At 35.9% G+C, this 25330-nt stretch overlaps 1 protein-coding gene across 1 annotated transcript in view; it reads right to left on the bottom strand.

Annotated features, from left to right (window-relative positions):
* The window catches only part of CPED1 (cadherin like and PC-esterase domain containing 1), a 341161-nt gene that overhangs the window by 161966 nt on the left and 153865 nt on the right, over window positions 1-25330 (bottom strand). The window contains exons 8-13 of the mRNA XM_027772159.1: window positions 11392-11534; window positions 10510-10582; window positions 8563-8730; window positions 7088-7192; window positions 4993-5162; window positions 243-313 (exon numbers count right to left, since the gene is read on the bottom strand). Coding sequence (XP_027627960.1) covers window positions 243-313; window positions 4993-5162; window positions 7088-7192; window positions 8563-8730; window positions 10510-10582; window positions 11392-11534 — 730 coding nt within the window. The remainder of the gene's footprint in view (window positions 1-242; window positions 314-4992; window positions 5163-7087; window positions 7193-8562; window positions 8731-10509; window positions 10583-11391; window positions 11535-25330) is intronic.

Below are 25330 nucleotides of genomic sequence, written 5' to 3' on the forward strand. Positions count from 1 at the left end.
GGGGCCTTTAATAAGGGTTATTCTAATTTATACATCCACCAGCATTATGAGAATTCTTATTTCACTATCCTTCCTAACTCTATTATCTTTCAGAAGAAAAATCTTTCCAAACTTGAGAGAAAACAATATTTCCTTATTTCATGTTTATTTTTGATTGCTAATAAGGCCAAACATTTAAATATATTTTTTGGCCAGGCCAAATTTATTTTTATGTTGAAATAAGTAAGCCTATATCCTTTTACCTTTTTTATTTTCAGTTGCATCAAATGGTACTTGTGGTTTTTCAATGTTCTCATCCTCTGGGGAAGAATTCCTGCAAACACAATGCCAGACAATGCTGGATGAATGAGGTGAACTAATTTCACAGAAATTATATCTAACACATCCCTACTTCTGTGTGGGCACTGACATTTTGATGAAGACAAAGAAACACTTTCTGGATTTTATCATTCAAAATTGGCAACCTAGCTTCAAAGGAGATGGGTGGAAATCTCCTCATGTTTAATCAGTAGAAGTACATTTGAAGAAAACCAGGGCAATAAGTCACTCTTCAGTCCAAAACAGAAATCTCAGATAGCCTGAGTCCAACACAGTGATTCAAGAATACACATTCTTATTGGAATCTATTTGGCTAATGTTATACAGTTTTGAAGCAGGAAGACTTGGAAACTTCTGAGGCACAGCCTGAGAAGACTGAATCCAAGAAATGTAAGTACACCATGCAAAACACGGCCTGTGTCTTGTCAAGGCTTCTATTTTTCTTCTTCTTCTTCTTCTTTTTTGTTTAAGAAGTATTCTTTTTAATTTTCCTCATCATTATTACTCAATTTTCTATAGGGTACATGCACTCTCCAGAGAGAGACAGAGAGAGAAGGAAAGTGAGAAAGCAAGCCACCAGGTCCAGAATCCCATCTGTGGTTAGCCATGTGGGTGTCCAACGTCCTGACCACTATGCCACCTGCTGGCCCAAGTCTTCCATGCTTTGACCAATAGTTGTGATTGGTAAGCATTAATTATATAAAAAATTATATATAAGTAACTAAATGCTTAGCCAGATTACCCTTTAAATTCCCAAATTTAGAACAAAAACTATCTAAACTGCAGACATAAAATTTTCTGGTCCTGCTGATAAAGAATACCAGGCATGATGGTTCTTAGGTCCTTGCCGTGACTCTCCTGTGCTGTTGTGAGTCTTTGTTTCTACCCCAGCACAATGGAGATAATACTATTTGCCTTACTTCAGAGAACACTATGAGCCTTTGATAAAGTGCTCTGTGTTAACAACTACTATGTAAATATATATGGTCCCAGATAGTGTACCATAAACCACAGTAGAAATGAATAAAGCATATTTATTTTCCTCAAAATATAAACATTGGATAAGAAATTAAGAAGAATCGAAGAACTAAAAAATATTGCTAATGTTATAAGTTGTGGTAATTTTATTGATTTTTATTTTTTTTTTTTGGAGAGATTTTTGCTATGGGACCGTGTGCTCTCTGGAGAAACAGATACAGACAAAGAGATAGAAAGCAGAAAATCACACCCCAGTGCGGATGGCCATGCCACAATCCCTTCTCCTCCATTTTCCTCTCAGGATTTTGGACACACACACACACACACATGCTGGGCATAAGTTTGAAGCCACTGAGTTCGGAACTCAAATCACAGTCAACTACATGGGAGTCCAGCAACATAACCTTTATGCCATCTTTAGATCCCTGAATTTTTTTTCAAAGTCTTTTTTTTAATATATACAATGAAGTAACTAAGGGTGAGAGTAATGATCTCTAGGTCTTATGCTAGAATACTTCTCTCAAGGGAGAAAAAGATAAGGCAAGCGTGTGAAATATGTTTATGAATGTTTAGTTGAGATTCAGGTGGTGCCTAAAAAAGTTATGATCTTCAATTGTAGATTAACTGAATTTTGGAGATGTTACCATTTTAATGAATGAATGTTTTCTTATGTAATTTTGTGAGTAAATTATTTGTTTCAATTCCATGTGGATTTTCATAGGAAACATTTTTTTTTGAGCAAAGCACACATGCAATTTTATTTCCAATAAGGTGAAAATCAGCAAATAGCTCAAGAGCATAGATTTTAAGATTTTCATTCTGTTCAGATGCACGCTAATTCTATTGGGAAGCTTGGATTTTGAACCTCAAGGCCAACATGAAACAGTTATCTACCACTGTGGCTTTTTGGGCTTTATCCCTCCTCACTTTATTACTACAATCAAATGATCTTTATTTAAAAGGGAAGATGGGGACCAGTAGATGGCATAGTGGTTATGTTACTGGACTCCCACATGGCTGACTGCAGTTAAAGTCCTGGACCCAGTGACTTCACAATCACACCAGGCACATGTGCACGTGTGCCCAAGATCCCAGGAAGAGAATGGAGAAGAAGGGATTGCATCAGGGCCATCCACCCTGGGGGGGTGATTTCTCACTTTCTGTCTATCTTTCTCACTGGCAAGCACATGCACCCTAATGCAAAAATCTGTTACAAAAAGAAAAAGTTAAAAAGGAGGTGCAGTTATGAAATCCGCAAGTAGTGGACACATGTATAATTGACTTTTTCTTTAGGAAAAGCTGGAGGTGGCCCTTGTGAAGATAAGGATGATGACGACTCCCCTGTCTGCATAATGTACTGAATAAATGCACTGGACCATGGATACAGAGGCCAAGGCCCTGGTTCCAACTCTATTTCTATTAGCTGTGTGATTTGAGCAAACAACCCATTTTCTTAGCATCTCTGCTTTCTCATCTGGAAAACATGTATAATATGCATCTTCGCAATATAGCATGAATGATAGATAAGTTGTACATATGTATGTAAATATCTGTACAATCACTAGTAAACTTGAAAATAATTAAAACTGAGCATTATTATTTCTGGAAATATTTATTAGTATTATTATTGTTATTTCTGGAACTGTCCCAGAAGCACAATACGAATTGTTTTTTGATAAGTACCTAAATTTTACGTGCTTCAATGTTGGCTTAGATACATCTTTGAAAGAAAGAAAAGCATTGCTCCCAGTACAGAAGCTAAATAACCCTTTGTGTAGCATAAAAGGAAAAGTATACTGATATTTACTACTTACACACACTATGGCATATCGAGCACATGTAAAATGAGTCGTTATGTAACCCTACTGAAATAATACATAGTAAGTAGTATAACCCATATTTCTATATCCAGACAAGGAAACTGAGTCTGACAGGGGTGGAAACCTTTCTGCTTTAATGAATAAAGTTGGGACTTTCGAATACAGGTCCATATGATTTATGAAAAGTTCTGACCCTTTGTAATTCTATTTAGGACTGCCTATTAGCAAATTTCCTTATTGGAAAGGAATATAATCTTCTGAATTTAAAATCAGAGATTGATTAACCTTACACCATATGTGGAGTCTGAGAAAAATTGGCTGGGGAAGAGACTTTCCAAAGCTTGCCTATCTCAAGGGAACTTATGCAAAGTTACAAACAACTGTTAAATAGGCTCCATGGGAAATCAAGTAGTCTGCTCTTCACCCATCTATTCATATAATGATGAACGAGACAATCGTAGATTAGCTGAGTGAGTGAAAGTGCAAACAAAGTGGCTTTGAACTATATTAGTTAAAACCTAATTTTCAAACAAACCCAACCTTCTGCCAAGCCTATAATTCCTACTGAGGAAATAAGGTCAATTTCATAAACATGTAGCCATTAAAGTGGGTTCCGATCCCAGGAATGTATTGAAGATTCTTTAAATAGAACATTATTTGTATTTGTGAATTATAAAATTTTTAAAAAGTTCCTTCCAGAGCTGTTTTCACCATCCCCTGAGGCAGAAGGGAATGAAGTGTAAGTCAAGAGCACTGACGCCATTCTGATGGTGACTGTAAAAGACTTTGCTAATGGCATGGCCATTTAGTCGTTCATCCCTCTAGGAGGCTTAGGTCTACATTTGTTTTCCTGACAGTATTAATGCCAAGACCTCCCCTAGTTCCATCTACATAAAAGAGACATAGATGGGACAGACAGTTGGCATAATGGCTATGTTGTTGGACTCCCATGTAGTCGACTGCGGTTCGAGTCCCAGACCCGGTGGCTTAAACTCATGTCGGGCACGTGAGTGTGTGTGCCCAAGATCCTGAAAGGAGAATGGAGGAGAAGGGATTGTTGGCATGGCCACTCCCCCTGGGGTGATTTCTCACTTTCTGTCTCTCTGTCTCTCTCTGTCATTCTGGTGCATGCACATGCCCTATAGCAAAAACCTCTCCAAAAAAAAAGATAAAAAAAAGAAGGAAAAAAAAAAAGAGACATAGGCAGAACCTTAGGTGTTCCCCCCTTTTCCACTAACTACTGGAGACCTGATGCCTCTTCTGCTCACTCTCATTTTCTAATTACAACTCCTTATTAGGATGAACGTGCAGATGGGAAAGTTACTCCAGATAGTAAACACACCCCTCTGAGGGTCTACCTTCTAAAAAAAATTTTTAAAAATAAAAAGTCCTATTTTTTAACATTCTTAAAAATGATTGTTGCGACATAGAGGAAATAGGAAATAAATTTGGAGAAGTTTTGTCCAGAATAAAGTGACACCTCTGAAATCCTCTAAAGAAATACTCTTCCTGTATCTGACTCCACTCTTGACAGCTGGTTCATAAACAAACCTCCCCTAGTTCTTTCTGTCCGATGCTTCTGCTATTCAGGGATAAATAGATTGAAACTTTTAATTTTAAGGCTTACTTTATAGTGGAATCAAAACTTGTTGGTTCGAAAAACTGTTGGATATATTTTGTTACAGTGTTTGAAGACCACTAGAATCATTATGGTTTCAATTCCTTAAAGACATCTATTTTCCACAGCACGAGTTTTTGGACACATTTCTTTCTGTTGCTTTCTTTAATGCTTTTCGAGAGGCAAAGCCTTTTGAAGTCGATCTTCAGACTAGAGACTTTTCTTGAGTTGCACAATTCAAATTTGTGGCTATCTTACCATTCCAGGGGATGTAGCTGTGTCTTCTTATTCAAGAGCTGAAACTGTTCAAATATATTTAAAAGAGACCAATATTGGGTCAGGACTGAGTCAGGCTTTCTCATAAGATTTCCCATATCATAAAATTCTCGCATCCAAGATTGAATCCTAGGAGCAGTAGATGGAAAGAGCTGGGAAGGAAGAGTCAAACACAAAATATCTGCATAAGTTACAGAAAATAAATTAAAATGTAGTATTACTCTTTTTCTTATCTTTGGATATTTTTATAAAATACAGATTTCTCCTTCTTGCTATAGATATCTGGAAACAGCTAATTACAGAGTAAGTTGGGCAAGAGGAAGAATAAGGGATTCTCTTAGGTTACAAATGGGTTGGGACCAGCAGTTAGCCTAACGGCTCTGTCGCTGAACTCCCATGTAGCTGACCTCGGTCGGAGTCCGGGACCCGGTGGCTTAAACTCACGCAGGGAGCGCGCGTGTGTGTGTGTATGTGTGTGCGTGTGCGTGCCCAAGATCCCGAGAGGAGAATGGAGGAGAAGGGATTGCAGCACAGCATGGCCATCCCCCCTGGGGGGTGATTTCTCACTTCCTATCTCTCTGTCTATGTCTTTCTGGAGAGCGCACGTGCCCTATAGTGTTTCTGGAGATGCCCCAAAAAAAAAACCCCCAAAAAAAAAAAAAAAAAAAAAAAAAAAAAAGAAAGAAAAGAAAAATGGTTACAAGTAACTTGGCCCAGTCCAGGCAGTGCAGTTGTTAGTTAGCGTGTTGGACTGCGATGCTGAAAACAACATGGCTGACTGAGGGCTGGGATCCTTGGGTTAGGGAGAAAACAGAGCAGATGAGCTCAAGAGTGTTTAAGATACGAAGGAACTGGAGGGCTGGAGATAGGGATTGTGATATGACGAGACCCTGTGAAGGGTGTTACTCTCTCACATCTGCTTCTGTCATTAAAAAAATAATAATAATAAAGAAAAATAAAAGAAATATATTTATCTCACACACAGGCAAAACCCCCCATAGATCTCTTTCTACTCTGAGAGTAAGGAAATTTGGATTTTCCCTTTAACCTGCAAAATAATTCTTTAGACAATCCTCACATTGTGCTAAGGGATGTATTCCACATTCACAGTATCTGAAATGATTAATTACTGAAGGGCCGGGTCTCTTTAATTATCTTTCGATAATATTGAACCAAACTGTGATGAATATAATACTTAGTAAATTTAAATTAATTATTACGATAATATACAAAGTATCTATGCAGAAATAACTTACTTTGAAAGCTCCAAATATGGGGCTAAATTATAAGAACAAGTGTCAAATATTCATTAATTAACTAATTGGTTACTCAAACAAATAGCATGCATATTCATTGATTTTTTTAAGTAATAAATGAGTGTAACATCAGCTTAATAATGAATTAGTAAAGGCTTAAAAATGTTTTATATGAACAAATTTTAGGTGGAATAATACAAATTCATTATAGTCTACCTATTCGATATGGTAGACCTAGAAACGAAATAAGTACTGAACATGCACATTCACTTGCAATAAAATGATCTTTTGATGTTGACAAATAAATGAACAGAACCCATTAACATGTATAGAAGAGAAAATAATTGCCTTTTTTAAAGGCCAAAACCAGTAAAAATTATAACTATTTGCATTTTCTTTTTTTTTGGAATTTTCTATAGAGTATAACAAATTAATTTTCTGAAATATATTTGTCATAGTCCATTATATTTTATTTAACACAGAAAGGGTAAAGTAAGCAGAAATAAATGTTGACTGCCCATAAATATACCAAAGCTAAAAGCAAAACGTCTTCAGAAAAGTGTCGACATTTTTCCCTTTGAGAACTGGCAGCTACACTGAGTATTATTCCACCTTTGATAGTAATGTATTGTTTGCAGTCTCTTAAAACATACAGACCTTGCTCATCCAACTATTATAGTTAGATCTATGAAAAGAAGAACCTCACAAAGATTTCTGTTTCTTAAAGAAATATCTTCACTTAATTTAAAATCAAAAGCACATAGCTTACAGCAGATCTACTATAATCCCAGTAATCAAAAAGAATCAAATGTCACTTTTACCAGTTGGAATTGTCCCAGACTCCCAAGTTCCTTTATAAAAGTCATAATTGAGTTAATTTCCTCCAAAGACAGGCATTGGTTTAGTTCCTTTGGATAATTTTCACCCTATATTAGGGGGTAAAACAAGCTTAAACAATTGCTCAAAGTCAAACTATATTTAGTCTAGCTACCTTCCACTGAATACAACAACAATTAAATATTAAACTCAATAAATAAACAGCTAAACTAATTAGTGCTAAATAATGCATAGCAGCTTTAATTTGTCACAATAGTGTCTGAATGTAAGAAAACTTCACATAGATGATAGGAAGGGGTATTCAAAATGTTCATGGAAAACGAATGTTATACGAGCTTGCAGGTGGTATAGTGGTTAAGATGCTGGACTCCATGTGGTCAACCATGGTTCAAGTCCTGGACCAGGTGACTTGAAACTCATGCCAGCTGTATGTGCATGTGTGCACAAAACCCTGAGAGGAGAATGGAGAAGGGACTATGTGTGGCTATCCCCCCTGGAGGGATGATTTTTTTGCTTTCTCTTTCTTGCCCTATAGCAAAACTCTCTCTCTCAAAAAAAAAAAAAAAAAAAAAAAAAAAAGCATTATAAAAAGCTACACACAGATTTTCAAAAATGTTTACACCAAATGAACTTGTTCTTTAATTCCATTTCTCATGAGCTTTTTGCAGTCTCCTCATATAGCTCAACGATGCTTTGGTAGTGAGGTTGGGGAGTTGCAGATGTGTCTAAAAATTAATCAGTGTAATGCTGAAGCACTTCACTCTATTCATCAGCATCTGCTCAAACATGTTAACAAATCTGAATGCTTTACCAAAATAGTGCTATGGGCTTGCCAGTGGCATGGTGGTCAAGGTGGCTAGATCCCACATGGTCAACTGCTTGGTTCTAGTCTCAGACTCAGGGACTCGGAAAACATGCTGGGCCTGTGTGCATGGGTGCCTGAAGTCCCAATAGGATAAGGGGGGGAGAAGGGATGTGGTATGACCATCCCCCACAGGAAGTGCTTTCTCACTTTCTCTCTCAGTCTCTCTACCTGGCGTACACATGCGCCTTCTGGCAAATTTTTTTTTTTCTAAGTAATTTTATAACTCAGGTCCTCTAATGTCAGTCAGAAGCACTCATTGCTATTCTAGATTGCCTCAAACAAGTTCTAACATCCCTTCGAAAGTATTCTATAACAAATAATATGCATTATTTATAAAACCCACAAATGTTCCTTATAAATTATGATTGATTTTACTTCATTTTTAACCCATAATTTCATCATAAGCAGTCACTCACTTAGTTGACATAAATATAATATTGCCCCTCAGGTCAGAAAAAAATAAGAGGTGTACTATAATAGATATCCATTAATTTCAAATGAATTATCAACTTGCTTAACTACACAATTTAAAAAGTGTCATTTTCTAAAGACTGACATCCAAAAATATTTGTCAGCATACAAATATGCACTTACCTTAAATACACCCAATCTATAAAGTCTCTGAAACATCTCATAAAATACAGAAAGTGAAGATTCATTAGAGAAGAGAAAGTTGAAAGTGTCTTTTAAAAGGAATTCTTCTGTACTTTGGTCCTCAAACTCCATATTATCATCACCTTGAACGCTGAAATACTCGTGCACCTTTGAAAGAGTAAGAAAAGCACAGCAAATATTTTTCATTGACTTACTTTTAATACAGCAAGACTGAGATGTGATTTATTTCCTGTTGAATTGCAGATCAGAACTGACATCTAGTGGTCATTTTGGAGGTCAACAGTTTTGTAAATGTGAATACTGTTTTGAAGACAGAATTTTTGAATCCATTGGAGATTTAACTGATGTTTCATAAGATTACATTAGTTTATCATGAGACCCTTAGTTGAAGAATTTTTGTTCATACAAGATAACACATAACACTTTTTTTTTCTGAATAATAACTTCTGTAAAGTACAATATAAACAATTAAATATGTGTGTAAAATAATAAATGACCATTCAAATATGTCTACTCATAAAGCTTCAAAACTTTATGGACAAAATGTCTGAACCACATATTCTGTACTTGGTTTCCCAGTAAAATAGTTTGTAGGTAAATAAATCCTATATAAAGTCAAAATTTGGTTACACCTAGTTTTATTTTGTTCTTTCCTTCTCACTCTATATTCCAAGAAATAACTTTCTATAGACTAATTCAATTAAGTTTTTAATTTTAATTTAATGTATTTATTTTTTGCCATAGGGCACATGTACTCACCAGAGAGAGACAGACAGAGGGAAAGTAAGAAATCACACACTGGGTGAATTACCACGCCACAGTCCCTTCTCCTCCACTCTCCTCTTGAGATGTGGGGCATGCATGCACATGTGCCTGGCATGGATTTTAAGCTTCCAGGTCTGGACTTGAACGTTGGTGGATGGACCATGTGAGAATCTGGTGACTTAACCACCATGCCACCTGCTGGCTCAAATTCAATTAAATTTTAAAAATCTTCTAGTTACTAAAATCTCTTTTAGAACAGAAATATGTTTGGAAAAATGATTTGGATGAGTTTATTTCATTTTAGAGGAAAGAAAAGAATTAGAGTATCCAAAAAAAAAAAAACCCCACTCTTCCACTTACATATATTTATATTACCAGAAAAAAATTAAAAAATTCCCGTGGAATTCTAGATTAAAATATAGGCCAATATTAAACAAACTGTCAATGCCTAAACAAACAGAAAGTGCTACCTTCCTTTCCTTTTTTTTTTTTTTTGAGAGGTTTTTTTTTTTTTTTGCTATAGGGCACGGGGGTCCCCCAGGCACGTGCGTGCCCCAGAAAGACAGAGAGAAATAGAAAGTGAGAAATCAACCCCCAGGGGGGATGGCCACACCGCAATCCCTTCTTCATTCTCCTCTTGGGATCCTGGGCATGCATGCACACGCATCTGACATGAATTTAAGCTACTGGGCCAAGGATTCAAACCATAGTCGACTACATGGGAGTCCAGCGACATAGCCATTACGCCAACTGCTGGTCCCCAGCAAGTGCTACCTTTTCTAATAACTCATGTGAATATACTTGGTAATCTGCTATCGCCAATTTTCTATTGCATCTACTTTTGTCCATAAACACAGACTTGATTTTATACCATATTTATTTCATAAACAGTGATTGAACCATAGATAACTTCATGTCTGTTCTACAGAGACACATAGTGGGAATTAGAAACTCCCAAATTTTACTTCCCCACATACTAATAGTTAATTCACTGAACCAGAGTGAATATTACTTGTAGTCTCTCTGATGCAAATTGCTGCTTTCTGATTGCATACTTCGCATGAAAAGAGGACTCGCACATACAAGCACACCGCACTACACACAGATCCTTCCCCAGGAGGTGGAAGTTCACACCACTCATGAAGCCTTTGGCATACTCACCTGGAGCACCACAGGGTACCTCAAACTGCCATAACCAATATCAAAAGTTAAAAGTTGAAAACAAAATGTGCATCTGAAATGAAAAAAGCAACAAAACTATATTGTCAGGTTTGCTCTACTATTTGGTATCATATGTTAATGATCACTGCAGTGATCAAATCTAAATATTTGAACTAAATAAAAAGAGCAGTGTCTGAGATAATTTAAATTACATATCATTAATTGTAGGACTTGAAATACGCTTTATTTCTTACAGAAAATGCAACTATATCTAAGTATTCCTAGCACCTTCAATTAAACAATAAAGTTATTCCATGAAAACCTAAATATGGAGAAGAAAACATTCCCATTCTTATTGCAAGGTGCTTATTCACACATAAAATATGATGAAGTTTTAATTGAGGCCCCTTCAATTTACTAGATTTAATAGAAACACTAATGATATTCAAGTAAAATGAGATATGGAATAGGAGTTACTGAATGTTGTTAATAAAAGTCTTTCTTCCTCTGCATTATGAAATCAGTGGAATATTTAAGAACAAAATTTATCGTGAATAAGTAAAATTATACCTTGTCAAGTCTAAGTGTATATGACAGAAAAAGCTGAGCTTGAAAGATGACTACAGTTTTTAAATTAATTTTAAAAAATGTGTACTTCACTTCTTGTCTCCACTATTTAAATACCGAGTCTAAAATCTAGTCTGAAGTTTTAGGATCTTTAAAGTAGGCTATATATATATATTTAGAAAACCATATTAATATGCTGACATAAAATTGTCCAAATACCACCTACTTGTGGTAATTAGATATTTTCACTAACAATTCTTAGAAGATAGGCTTTTTTTTTTTTTTGCTATTTGATTAAATTAAAATTTGTTTTACCTGTTGAAAGTCTTTGCTCCCAGAGTAGATGTCTCACTGACCACTTCAGCAGCTAGCAGGAGTTTGCTAATTGCTTCCTTCATGTTATCGAAGGCCTGAAGAGGTGAACTGGCCCTCAGGAATGTCTCAAAAAATGTTTGCAGCTATGAACAAAGTAAAGGATTTATACGGTGAAACAACACTTTCAGTTTTTCTATTATTTTCAAGGTGATTGACGTGCCGTACTGCTTCAGGTTATCTCTGCTTGTGACACTCAAAAGAAACTCCTTAAACAGGATGGTTTGATATTAAAAAATTGCTTAAATAGGAAGATTTGATATCAAGAACTCCTTAAATAGGAAGGTTGATATAAAAACATTATATATAATCTATATATAATCTATAATTACATATAATCTAAGAAATTTCATGTATGTGTATGTATGTATATACACACATATTTATATAGAGTCATTGAAAAAGTCATGATGCATTTTTGCATGGAAAAACATAAAAAAAACACAGCATGACTTTTCTGATGACCCAACACATAAAAACTCTTTAGATAAGGAAAGTTTGATCATCTAAGACATGGATACACATATATATGATAATCTATCTATCTCTCTCTCTACATACAAGCACATACATCCTGAAAAAGAACCAGTTAAATATTTTGAAACTAAAACTTATTAGAGATGCTTACTCCATTTTATTTTTCTCGTAATCATGGAACGTGCCGTGAAACTGTAACAAGACCTGTGATCAGAACTCCCAAGTCGTATTTGTGACTATATTAACTTGGTGATCTTGAACTTGCCACTGACTTTTCAGAATCTTCCTGTCCTTCTTTTTAAAAAAATGTGGTTAATACTTTCCAAGCAGAAAGTTGTGAAGCCAAATGAGAGAAAAATGCATTTGAAAGCCACTACAAAGTATAAAATTTGAATCTCAGTGTTTTATGATTAGTTTTCTGTATATATTAAAACAAACTCTACTGAAGTTGTTCCTTCCTCATTCCATTTTTCTATGGGAGACTGAACCAAGGACAGGAATCTAAGAATTGCAGTGTTTGGTTAATGGAATTTAAGATTTCATGTGGATGGAGAGGATGGCACAATGTTACAAAAGAGGGTGGGGTGAAGTTTAGGTTTGTCTTCTTAGAAACACTATCGCTTTGTAAATAGCTGTTTTTACTTACTAAACTGGTAAGACCATCACAAAGCAAAATTACCTTTGGAGGATGCTTACCATCAGAGATCAAGGCAATATTTTTTAGAAGTGTAAACCAAACCTCATATTGATTCATAGACTTCCTTTGGATAAACATGCTCCTTCAAAGATAAAGAACAAAAAATATTTTTTGAAAAAACATGCTTTTGGAAGAACTGACTATATCTCTCTGAACCGCGTAAGACTGCAAAGTGAAAAACTTTCCCCACCATGATAATAAAGGACAAATATTGGCATGAAATGCCTGAGGAAAACAATAATTGTATCTTTAAAATGCATAAGCAAAATTCCCCCAAGATAAACAAATACTGACTTCATAAATTTGTACCAGCTAAAAACCAGAAACTAATGAGATTACACATTAAGAGCCTAAGAACACATCATTGGCTTTTGGCATTTGGGATGTTTTCCCACTTCGCTAAGGAAAAAAGAATATAGTCAAAAATAGCAAAAACCTCTCCAAAAAAAAAAAAAAAGAGAAAGAAATTAATGCTAACCCTGGAAATGCTAACATTCTTGAGTTAAAATAGAGTATCATGAGGTTTTTTCCAATTAAGAGTAACCCATCATGTTTCACTCAGTTGACTGTATTATGTAGAAAGGATTATGAATGATATTGTATGTTCCCATGTTATTGTTCCCTGAACATTGCAGAGGTTAGTGTTCATACTATATGAAAGTTGAAGATGTCAATGTAGCATACAACATATAGAAGCTTGATTATCAGACTGTATCCTCCATGGGGAAGAATAATCGGCAAATTAATGTCTTAGGCATGTATTTATTCTTCTAATGTGGAAATGATTATATCTTAATTCCTGAGCATTAAGTGTGGGGTGCCTTGCCATTCGACTTTGACAATTCTCCCACATGGATAGCACTGTGATATGTGCTTTGGGAGACAAGTTGCACAGCATGGTGGTAACCCTATGGACCCCAGAGGCAAGTCCCAGCTTTAACTTGAGTTCAATTACAAAGGTGTGAGACCTTTGGGAATTACAACACTACCTACCTTACAGAGGTATTGCTAGGTTTAAATGAGACACTATACATACGTACTACTGCCTAGGACATCAGTATGCGGAACATGTTAGCTCCTTTAATATTTTTATTAATCAAAACAAATCTTAGGAACTTGAAATTGCTCTAAAGAAAATGAAGTATTAAACAAGATAAGGAAGACAAGGCCATTGCCATGTAAAGGAAATTTCAGTGAAAGTAGTTGTTAAACCCACATTCTCAAAATGCAATGCAGAGACCAGCAGTTGGCATAATGGCTATGTCGCTGGACTCCCATGTAGTTGACCATGGTTCAAGTCCTGGACTCGGTGACCTGAACTCACAGCGGGTGCCTTCTCCAATAAGAGAAGGGATTGCGGTGTGGCCATCCCCTATAGGGGGAGATTTCTTGCTTTCTGTCTCTGTCTCCTGTCTCTCTGTTTTTCTGGTGAGTGCTCGCACCCTATAGCAAAAATCTCTCAAATAAACCAAAATTAAACAAACAAAAACAAACAAACAAACAAAAATGCAATGCATATTTTGTGACATCAACCAAGGAAGAACATTTTAAAGATATATTTTAGTATCACATATCTCATGTATGCTTTGAAAAACCGTATTGTCTGCCATGAAGATATATAACAGCTAGATGTAAATAATAAATTATAAATTTTATATCTATTCATTTATTTTAGGAGTCACAATGCACCCGGTGACAATGCAATCTCGAACCCCATGGAAAAAGTCATGGGTTTACATCCCAGGAAACCCCTGAATATGCTGAGTGCTTCTTTGTACCCATAACTGGGCCAGCTGTGAGAGGGGGCTGGCAGGTGGCATGGTGGTTAAGGGGACTGGACAACCACATGGCTGACCATGGTTCGAGTCCTTGATCTGGTGGCTTGCATTCTCATTTGGTCTCTCTCTCTCTCTCTGTCCATCTCTGGTCAAATTAAAATAAATAAAGTTATATAAAATAATTATAAAAAAATCACAGTATGAACATCTTGTTGAGAATCTCTCTTGGTCTCATTGAAGAAATAAATAAAAATTTTAAATGTAATATAAGCCTTTCAGTCAAAATGTTTTAAAAAGAGAAAATAATGAAGTATGATGGTTGACAGGACCCCTCCAGTGATCTGTCTCCCAATAGAAATCAGGAAGGAGAACTGAAGGACCCCAATAACTGACTTTTCTCCCATTTCTCTAAGAACTCAGCCTGCTGAGAGAAAAATTAACATCAATCAACAGTCCTGAAAGCTGAAGAATTAGAACACCACTGCCTTTTTAACTAAAAATGTGAACACAGCAGTGAGGAAATGATACTGTAAAAGCAGGAATTAAAAAGGAGCTACTTCTCTTATGCTTATATTAGTTCTGCTTCCAGTCTTGTCTTCGTATGCACTTCTCCTCCGCTGCATGCATTTCAATTTACTTAAGCCCTCTGATTCAAAGAACACTCTAGATGAGTGTGACCTCTTCTATTTAAAACAGTTAGTACAAGAGAAGCAAATTACGTATATCAAAAAGGAAAGTAGAGGCGTATAAGTTCCTAACATGTAGTTATTAAAAAATCAACTTTCACCAGCTAAGTCTTCCAAAGAAGGCAAAACACTTCCATCAGTTCTTGTAACTAATGCTCTTAGACTATGTAGAAAACTTTTCTGAGTGTTTGGTTATATTTCAGTTTGTTACTTTTAACTATATTTCCTTTTAAAATTACTTGGGTTCCATGCACCTCAGTGTGCTTAGATGTACAGTGACAGAACTGTGCTCCACAGCCTCATCAATGTCAGACTTGCAATTCTTTGATACTGATTCTATTCAACAGCCATCAAAACCTAAAAAATGCATTTCACCCAGAAGCTTTCTTAGCTGAAGCTCCAATACCCAAAGGTACATCTTCACTATCATTGCTAATTTAAAATGATCAAGCCATGAACTTAAATATCAAGATTTCTACCTCCACAATGTGTTTTGTTTCTGTTGTAAGAATTATTTACTTAACTTTATTTATTATTCTTATATTTAAAAAAATTTCTAATAGGGCAAGATAAAAAATTATAATCATATCAATCAATGCAGAAAAAGCATTTGATAAAGTACAACATCCCTTCATGATTAAGACTCAGCAGAGTCAGCAGAGAAAGGACATTCCTCAACACAATAAAAGCCTTCTATGAAAAACCTATTGCTAAAATTACGCTGAGTAGGGAAAAGCTGAAACTTTTAAAACTGGAACAAGACAAAGCTGCCCACTTTCCCCACTCTTTTTAAGATAGTTCTGGGAGACCAGCAGATGGCATAATGGTTATGTTGCTGGACTCCCACATAGTTGACTATAGTTCAAGTCCTGGACCTGGTGGCTTAAAACTCATGCCAGGAGCAATTGTGTGTGTGCCCAAAATCCCAAGAAGAGAATGGAAGAGAAAGGATTGCAGCATGACCTTCCTTCTTGAAGGGTGATTTCTCATTTTCTGTCTCTCTCTTTCTCTGTCTCTCTAGTGAGTGCATGCATCTTACAGTAAAATTTACTCTCAAAAAACAAACAAATAAGCAAACAAAAATCAGTACTGGAAGTTTTAGTCAAAAACTCCTGGAAGTGATAAATGAATATATAAAGTGGCAGGATCCAAATTTGACATACAAAAATCTACAGCATTTTTATACACCAACAATGGACAAACAGACAGAAATGAAGAAGCAAATCCCATTTATAATAGCCACAAAACCAATAAGATAGCTAGAAATAAACTTTACCAAAGATTTTAAAGATCTCTACAAGGAAAACTATGAAACACTAGAAAAGGAAATTCAAAATGATGCAAAAAAAGTGGAAAGCCATCCCATGTTCCTGGATTGGAAGAATTAATGTAATCAAGATATTAATCCTACCCAATTAATCTACAAATTTAATGCAATACCAATCAAACTACCAGAGATATTCCTCACAGAAATAGGAAAAAAGAATCATAAAATTTGTCTGGAATCATGAAAGGTCCTGCATTTCCAAAGTAATACTGTGCAAGGGGAATAAATAGGAGGCATCTCACGTCCCAACCTCAAAAAAATATTACAAAGCTGTGATAATTAAAACAGCATGGTATTGACACAGAAATAGACATGTAGACCAATGGAATAGAATTGAGAACCCTCAACATACAGTCAACCGATCCTTGACAAAGGACACAAAAACGTCTAGTAAGAGAAAAAAATCTCTTCAGCAAATGGTGCTGGGAGAACTGGATATCTGCTTGCAGAAGAATAAAACTGGATCCTTATCTCTCACCACTAACAAAAATGAACTCAAAATGGATTGAGGATCTAAACATAAAACCTCAAACTATAAATATACTGGTGAAATACACAGGAAAAAATTCTTGGAGACTTTGGAGTAGGCAAAGACTTCTTAAAGAAGGCATAGGCAATAGTCTCAAAAAAAAAAAAAAGAAGAAGAAAAAGAAAACAAATGGGCTATATTAGGCTGAGAAATTTCTACACAACAAAAGAAACAATAAGTAGAGTGAGAAGACGACAACTCTCATAGTGGGAGAATGTGTTTTCAAACTATACCTTAGATAAGGGCTGATAACCAGAATATACAGAGAACTCACGTAGCTTACCCACGAAAAGTAATCGATCTAATTAAAAGATGGGAAAAATATCTGAAAAGACAATTCTCCAAAGAAGACATACAAACAGCCCCAAAGTATCTGAAAACGTGCTCGACATCTCTCATCATATGGGAAATACAAATCAAAACCAAAATGAGATACTACTTAACCCCAGTCAGAATGGAACTCTCATAAAAAATATTGATAGGTGCTGGTGAGGCTGTGGTGAAAAGGGAACTCTCCTACACTGCTGGTGGGAATGCAAATTAGTACCATCACTTTGGAGAACCATATGGAGATTCCTCAGAAACCTACAACCAGAACTACCATACAACCCAGTAATTCCACTCTTAGGTATTTACCCAAAGGATAGAAAAACCCTCAGTCAGAAAAACACTTCCACATCCATGTTTATTGCAGCTTTATTTATAATTACTAGGGCATGGAATCAACCCAAATGCCCATAAATAAATGCTTGGATTGAAAAAAATGTGGTACAGGTACTACTCAGTCATGAAAAACAATGAGATCCTGACTTTTGATACAAAGTGGACCAATACAACTATAGCTACTAGAGCTAGTAAGGATAGGAGTAAAACACAGGGATGGGTTATAGAGGGAGGGAGGGGAACAGGGGAAGGAAAAACAAAAGTATGCTTAATTGATAAAAAAAAGAAAAGTTATTTACTGATGATAATGTATATAGTAATGTCTTTGTCTTGACCGATTTGCATAGTAATCATGCTGGAAAAAGCAACGTTGTGCACTGTAAAGATATATGTGGTGAAATGTAAATTAGAATAAACATTATAATAATAAAAACAACACTTCCGGTGTGCCATGAGCCCACCCCATAGTCCCACCTTCTAGCTCACACCCCCTCCCATGCCGTGTTCTAATTCCTGTGTCTGGAATTAGAGGATAACTCTCTCAGCCCATAGACCTTGGGCAAATTACTCACGGTATCAACATATGTCTCTCATTTGTATTAAATTTGCTGACCTTCTTGTCTGTTTTTATCATTAGAGTGTGAGATTTTTTTCTTCTTCCAGTCGAACACTGCGTCATTTTATCTTTGGATTTCTAACGTCTAACACAGAGTAGGTATTTGGTAAGTATTGTTAAAGACTTGAACCTAACCATGACATTGCTGATACCACAGATGGCTTGATAAGAGAAATAGTTTACTGTAGCTTCCAGACAACATTATTGTTTTCTTTAGGTCAGTATGTTTATCTCTTGCTTTTATCTAGTATAAAAGGGAGGATATGCATTTTTCTAGTGACTTGTAATAAAACTTTTGAAAAATATGCTGTTCAAGAGGCTAGCTGAGATAAGAAATGCAATCTAAGAGTTACAACAAAGGACAAAAGATTAGCCAATACTAGTATTGTTTTCAAAATAATGTTCTTGACTGACTGGGAAACTGTAGCAGAACACTAAACAGTAGTCCCCCACCCCCATCCATGGTTTTTCTTGGTGCAGTATCTGTTACCTGTGATCAACCACATTCCACAAATGTTAAATGGAAAACTTCCAGAAATAAATAGTTCTTAAGTTTTATACTGCAAGCTGTACTGAAGAGTGTGATGACATCTGAAGTCATCCAGCTTCATCCCACCCTTCACATAAATTACCCCTTTGTCCAGGGTAAATATGCTGTAGAGGGTACCCCTTAGCCATCTCAGGTATCACATTCAAACAGCATACAAAATATAGATTTAGGTCCCATCTGAATCTTCAGGCATACCTGGGAAAATTCAAATCGTCCCTTATGCATAAGTGGAAACTACTGTGTTTCAATATTTCTATCTTTGGGTAGTACTTACTACTATTATTCCTACTAAAGTTTGCCAGGATTTCCCTCAGTATTATTATGTGAGATAACACTTTTCATTTTCATATGTTAAAGAAAATATGGGTATTTAAAGTCATTTTCACCAACAGCCATATGAAAAGATGCTTAATATCACCAGTCATTGGGGAAATGCAAATTGAAATCATGGTGAGATATTACTTCATACCCATCACATGGCTACTATTAAAAAACAATAACAGTAATGAAAAACAACCAGATTATCACTGATATTGGTGTGGATATAGGAAATTAGAATCTTTGTGTCTATTGTAGCAATGTAAAATGGTATGGTTGCTTGGAAAATAATACAGTGGTTCCTCAAAAAATTAAAACTAGGGGCCAGTAGGTAGTGTAATGGTTAAGGCACTGGACTCCCAGGTGGCCAATCACAGTTCAAGTCCTGGACCCAACAGCTTGAAACTCATACCAGGCATGTGTGCGTGCAGGCCTACGTTCCTGAGCAAGAATTGAGGCAAAAGATCGTGACATAGCCATCATCCGAAGGGGGAGATTTTTCTTTTTTTGTCTCTGTCTCTCTCTGTCTCTGTCTTGCTCTGTCTCTCCATCTTGTTCTCTCCAGACAGCACAGAGGCCCTATACAAAAATCTCTCAAAGAAAAAAATATTATAAAATAGAATGATCTAATTGTGCAGGAATTCTGCTTTAGGATACACAGTCAAAAGACTGTAAAAAAGCATCCCCAAAATATTTTCACACTCATGCTCATAGTAGCATTATTCATAATACCTAAAAGGTAGGATCAGCCCCCGTATATATACATCTATAAGTGAATGGATACACAAAATGTGGTATATACATGTGATGGATTCTATTCTGTCCTAAAAAGGAAGTAAATTCTTACACACGCTAACACAAGGATGAGCCTTAATGGAAAACATTATGTTTAATGAAACAATCCAGTTATAGTAGAGTCTGTATAATTTCACTTTTATGAAGTATTTAGACATACATACAAACAGGAAGTAGAAAGGTAGTTGTCGGGGGGTGGGGGGAGAGGAAATGCATATTTACTTAGCAAGAATATAATCTCAGTTGTGCAAAAAGTTGTGAAGATTGGTTTCACAATAGTGTAAATATACTTACCTAAACTAAATTTAAAATTGCTCAGGTGGTAAATTTTATGTTATATGTATATTACCAATTTTTTCTTTTTAAAATTTATTTTATTTCATTTTATTATTATTATTATAATTATTATTATTATTAAATTGGATTAGAGAGAGACACAGAAAGAGAGAGGGAGAATAAGAAAGCAAGCTGCCAGGTCTGAGAAGACTTGAACAATGGTTGTTCATGTGGGGAGTCCAGTGCCTTAACCAGCACATCACCTGCTAGTCCCTTATCACAATTTCTTTTTTTAAAAAATTAAGTCATTTTGGGAACCAGCAGTTAGCATAATGGCTATGTTGCTGGACTCCCACGTAGTCAACCGCGGTTCATGTCCCAGACCTGGTGGCTTAAAACTCATGCCGGGTGCGTGTGCGTGCGTGCCCAAGATCCTGAGAGGAGAATGGAGGAGAAGGGATTGCGGCGTGACCATCCCCCCTGGGGGGTGATTTCTCGCTTTCTGTCTCTATGTCTCTCTCTGTCTATCTGGCGAGCGCACGCGCCCTGTAGCAAAAAACCTCTCAAAAAACTAAAATTAAGTCATTTTGCAGTTTCCATAGCCTTATTCCTTTTAAAACCATGTCTAACTACTTGGTAATTTTGTATAGCCAACGTCTGAAAAAGCCCTTTTTAAATAATGAGAAACTTTACAGAATAAACCATTACTTGCCCTTGCGTCATTTCTCAGCTCCTACAAAGAGTGGACATATTCTCTAACTACATGCCATCTCTTGCTAGTTTCTGTTTTATCCTTGAACACTCTTTTATCCTCAAATTTTCTTTTACTTATTTTGGATGTAAAATATCACACTGCAAGTTTGATGCTGAGAGAGGGCAAGCTGAGGACAGGACAAAAACGTCTAAGGGATGAGTGTTTCAGGTTATGGTCAATTCAATTCTTTTACTTATTTCTTTTTTTTTGGAGAGGTTTTTGTTTTTTTTTTTGCTATAGGGTGCGTGTGCTCGCCAGACAGAGAGACAGAAAGCGAGAACTCACTCCCCTCCCCAGCGGGGATGGCCACGCTGCAATTCATTCTCCTCCATTCTCCTCTCAGGATCTTGGGCACACACGCACATGCGCCCGGCGTGAGTTTTAAGCCACTGAGTCCGGGATGCGAACCGTGGTCCACTACATGGGAGTCCAGCGACATAGCCATTACACTAACTGCTGGTCCCTATGGTCAATTCTTAAAAAGAAGTATCATGTAAGAGCTCAGCTGAGTTTTGGCCATGAAGAGAGAGCTAAGTGCACTCAGTTCAATATGTCAGTTCCAAGACTCTGAGCTCTTTGTCCAGATTGAACGGGGAATAAGGATGCATTCGAACCTACTTGTTTTTAATGGAGTTGGAATTTAAATCCATTGTTCTTGAGTGGGACTATTATTCTGCCTTTTTCAAACTCAGTAGTATTCTCTGATTTGCCTTAAATTACTCTGTCCTCAGCTTAAAACAGAACTCTTAAAATGCAACTGAAGTAATCCAAATGCCTCAAAATTTGATTCCTATGTAATACATACAAAATTCTTTCTTGATTTTCTCAAAATTCTCAATAAGAAAAATACGTTTAAAAATTTGTTTTTAAAATCTCAGTGACCATATATATGACTCTAAGTCCAAAAGAGAGTTATGATACCATTAATGAATAAAACAATTGAAATATATTACAAATCTTATTTTTTTAATAGGCTTTTGCCTTAGGACACATGTGCTTGCAGGAGAGAGAGACAGAGACAATGTGAGGGCAAGTGAGAAAGAATCCCCCAGAGGCATGGTAAAGCCACTATCCCTTCTCCTCCATTTTGTTCCTGGAATCTTGCCAGTCAATGCAGACTTGTGATCCTCAAGTTGGGTATTATGCACTTCTGGAGATCCATGAAGACTCTCCCAGGGGTTCATAGGCACAAGAATGGTTTTGAGGGAATCAGTGCTGAAAACTTCACCCTCTCTTGTATATCTCCCCAAGGTTTGATCTCCCTGAGAAGGTATCTCTGAAGTCGGTTCTCTGTTCACATCCTTTTATTAGACACCCCCTGCTCTTCAAAAGAAAGACCATTTGCTTAGCTCTAATAGTGATGATAATAGCTCTGTGGTGAAAAAATCTGCCAAACACCTCTACCCCCATCAAAGCAGACAAATTTAAATATGGAGTCCCTAAGAGAAGGAAAAGGATCTAATCATTAAGTAAAATACTTCATGGATAGGTCATTTCAGTTCCTTATTTCTAGAAAAATGCAACTGTCACATATCAAAAGGCCGTGGTAAGAAAGGGAGTGCTGGCGAATATTCTGGACCTTTGGAAAACGTCTCCTTCACATTTAAGGAACATGATTTAGAAAGAAAAACCAAATCAGATATTTTAAAATAGAAGGAAGAGAGAAAAGATAATTTGAGAAAGAGATTAAAAATGACTAAATTGCAAACACAAATAGTGATGTAAATTTTTCATTGCCATCAAAGCGTTCTATACACTTCTTTACAAGCCTTCTTTATGTTTCTAATAAAATAAGGTTGGAGCTCATCTGAAAATGTTCCATTTTTTAATTAATCGTCATGACCAGAACCTTTATGTTTCTAATAAAATAAGGTCGAAGCTCATCTGAAAACTTTCCATTTTTTAATTAATCGTCATGACCAGAAAAATGGCACTGAAATTTAGTAATGTTTATAACAGGTAATATCTGTAATAGGCAGTACAAAAATTGGTAAATACGGATGCATTTGGCAGAAAGATAGCCGTCTCGTCTATCAATAAATATTCTTGAATGAATCAGAAAGGAAAAAGGAAACGCATGCTAGATATTTTGTGCAAAGTATCTAATGTAGATCTTGTTAAGTCTCATAGTCAATCACAGAAGAAAAAGATGTATCTGTTCTAAAAATAATGGGTTCTGGTTGTACAATAAAGAAAATGAAAAATTGTTTCTTGCAGTCTTGGAATATCATTCTATGTTGTATTTGATAATAATCACTAACTTTAGCCAAGCTGGCACTAGGTGGCCAACTCTGTGCATCTTACATGTCTTGTTTTGTTTGTATTTAAAGAAATCGTATGAGGATGGTACTCACTATTCCCATTTCGTAGATGAAGAAACTGGGGTTGGGAAGGTAAGTGACATTCAAAGCTTACACAGCAAATAAATAACCAACATGCGGGCCAAAGCCTATCTGCTGAGTAGAAAGCCTCAGTGTCACGTCCCTCCTTGTCCCTTCATTTCTCCTAGATTTAGAAATGTGGGCAGACTCTGAAATATAGAAGAATGAGCCATCTGGGTTTTTACTTTCACGGAAATTGTGTCTGAAATCGTCACAACTCTCAAGCACATGCCTTTATACCCACACATCTAAAATATCAATTCAACAACTTGAGTATTTATGCAGCCTAATTATCTCTTGGAAAAACTAAGGATATTTCCTTGCAACTTAAACCAAATTGCCTGGATCAAGGAAAAAAAAAATCATGTGAAGTCAAATGATTTAAGAATATAAATATTCTCATCAGTTGTTTTAGTTGAGTGAAAATTGGCTTGCTTTAGGGTAAACCATGGAAAACTGAATTGGCTGAACCTAAATTAACATACTTTTTACTCATTTCTTGGAATTAGATGAAAAAGCTCCAATATTTAAATAGGTTTCATGCTTCTAGTGACAAGAATAATTTTATTCATTCATACTTCTTAACAATTCTAAACTAAAGCTCACGTTAAACTTAAAAATTCAGGATGTAGATTCTATGTGATTCTATCATATTCGCAGTTGAAAATTTGAAATTCTTTCACAAGTATAGGAGAGAATTGATGAGAAGCAGGGTACAGACATACAAAAGGCTGTGAAAAGCATAAAAATTTAATTATTTGCTTTGAATGGTAGAAACTTGATTGCATTATATTCTACCTTCTCAGAGAACTGCCAGATTTTCTTTATTATCCCTTCTGGAATCTCGCAGTGGGATGTAAAGGGGCAGAGAGATTTAACAGTAAAGAGCAAAAACTATAGCTGTAAAGATTTTTTTCACTGAACTCTCACTCTGTCTGTGCCTAGTCATTCTCTTTATATGACTGCCATGGTTTGAGCGGGTCACAACTGTTGCCGTTAAAGTCATCTTTACGCTTCTTTACAAGCCTTCTTTATGCTTCTAATAAAATAAGGTCGGAGCTCATCTGAAAACTTTCCATTTTTTATTAATTGTCATGGCCAGAAAAATGGCACTGAAATTTAGTCATGTTTATAACAGGTAATATCTGTAACAGGCAGTACAAAAATTGGTAAATGCAGATGCATTTGGCAGAAAGATAGCCGTCTCGTCTATCAATAAATATTCCCGAATGAATCAGAAAGGAAAAAGGAAAAGTATTTTCAATTTATATGCTAGATATTTTGTGCAGAGTAGCTAATTTAGGTCTTGTTAAATCTCATAGTCAATCACAGAAGAAAAAGATGTATTCGTTATAAAAATAATGGGTTCTGGTTGTACAATAAAGAAAATGATAGAACATTTTTTCCCAACTTATGAGTTGCCATTGAGTTCAAGTCTGTTGAATCCATAATAGATACATTACAACTCTCTGCTATTTCCTTATCCTTCTCTCATACCGGTTACCTTACATCTCTCTTACACCAAACAAAATTCATTCTTTTACATGGGGTACTTGTATTTAATTATTATCTATAATTTAAAACGTCATCATTTAGTATCTTATCAAATATATTGCTAGATAGCCAACCTTAGCATTTTCCATGGTGTCCCTCGCATTAAGTTCCGACTTCTCTGCCCCAAATCATTTTCTTTTCCATCACTGCCGAGTCATCTTTATGAAGCCAAGTTAGAATTCATCATTCCCCTCTACATATAGATAGGAGTCCCCAATGTTTACAGAAAGGATAGTATAATAAATACTATAAACCCCTTTATTGTCTTGCTACCAAGTTTAGTATTTTTATAGGAGAACTCACAATGCAATACATGCAATGTTTAAACTTTTTACATTTTAAAACATCTAAATGTGTATTTCTTTGTCAATCTTATGACATACGGCGAAGGCCTTTTACTTACCTATGGGTGAACAAATTGGAATTGCAAGTCATTTAGCTTACAGAAACTTCACTCGTAAGGCACTGGCCTAACTGTAAG

This window comes from Tupaia chinensis, unplaced genomic scaffold, assembly GCF_000334495.1.
Source record: "Tupaia chinensis unplaced genomic scaffold, TupChi_1.0 Scaffold000257_1, whole genome shotgun sequence".
Taxonomy (NCBI): Eukaryota; Metazoa; Chordata; class Mammalia; order Scandentia; family Tupaiidae; genus Tupaia; species Tupaia belangeri.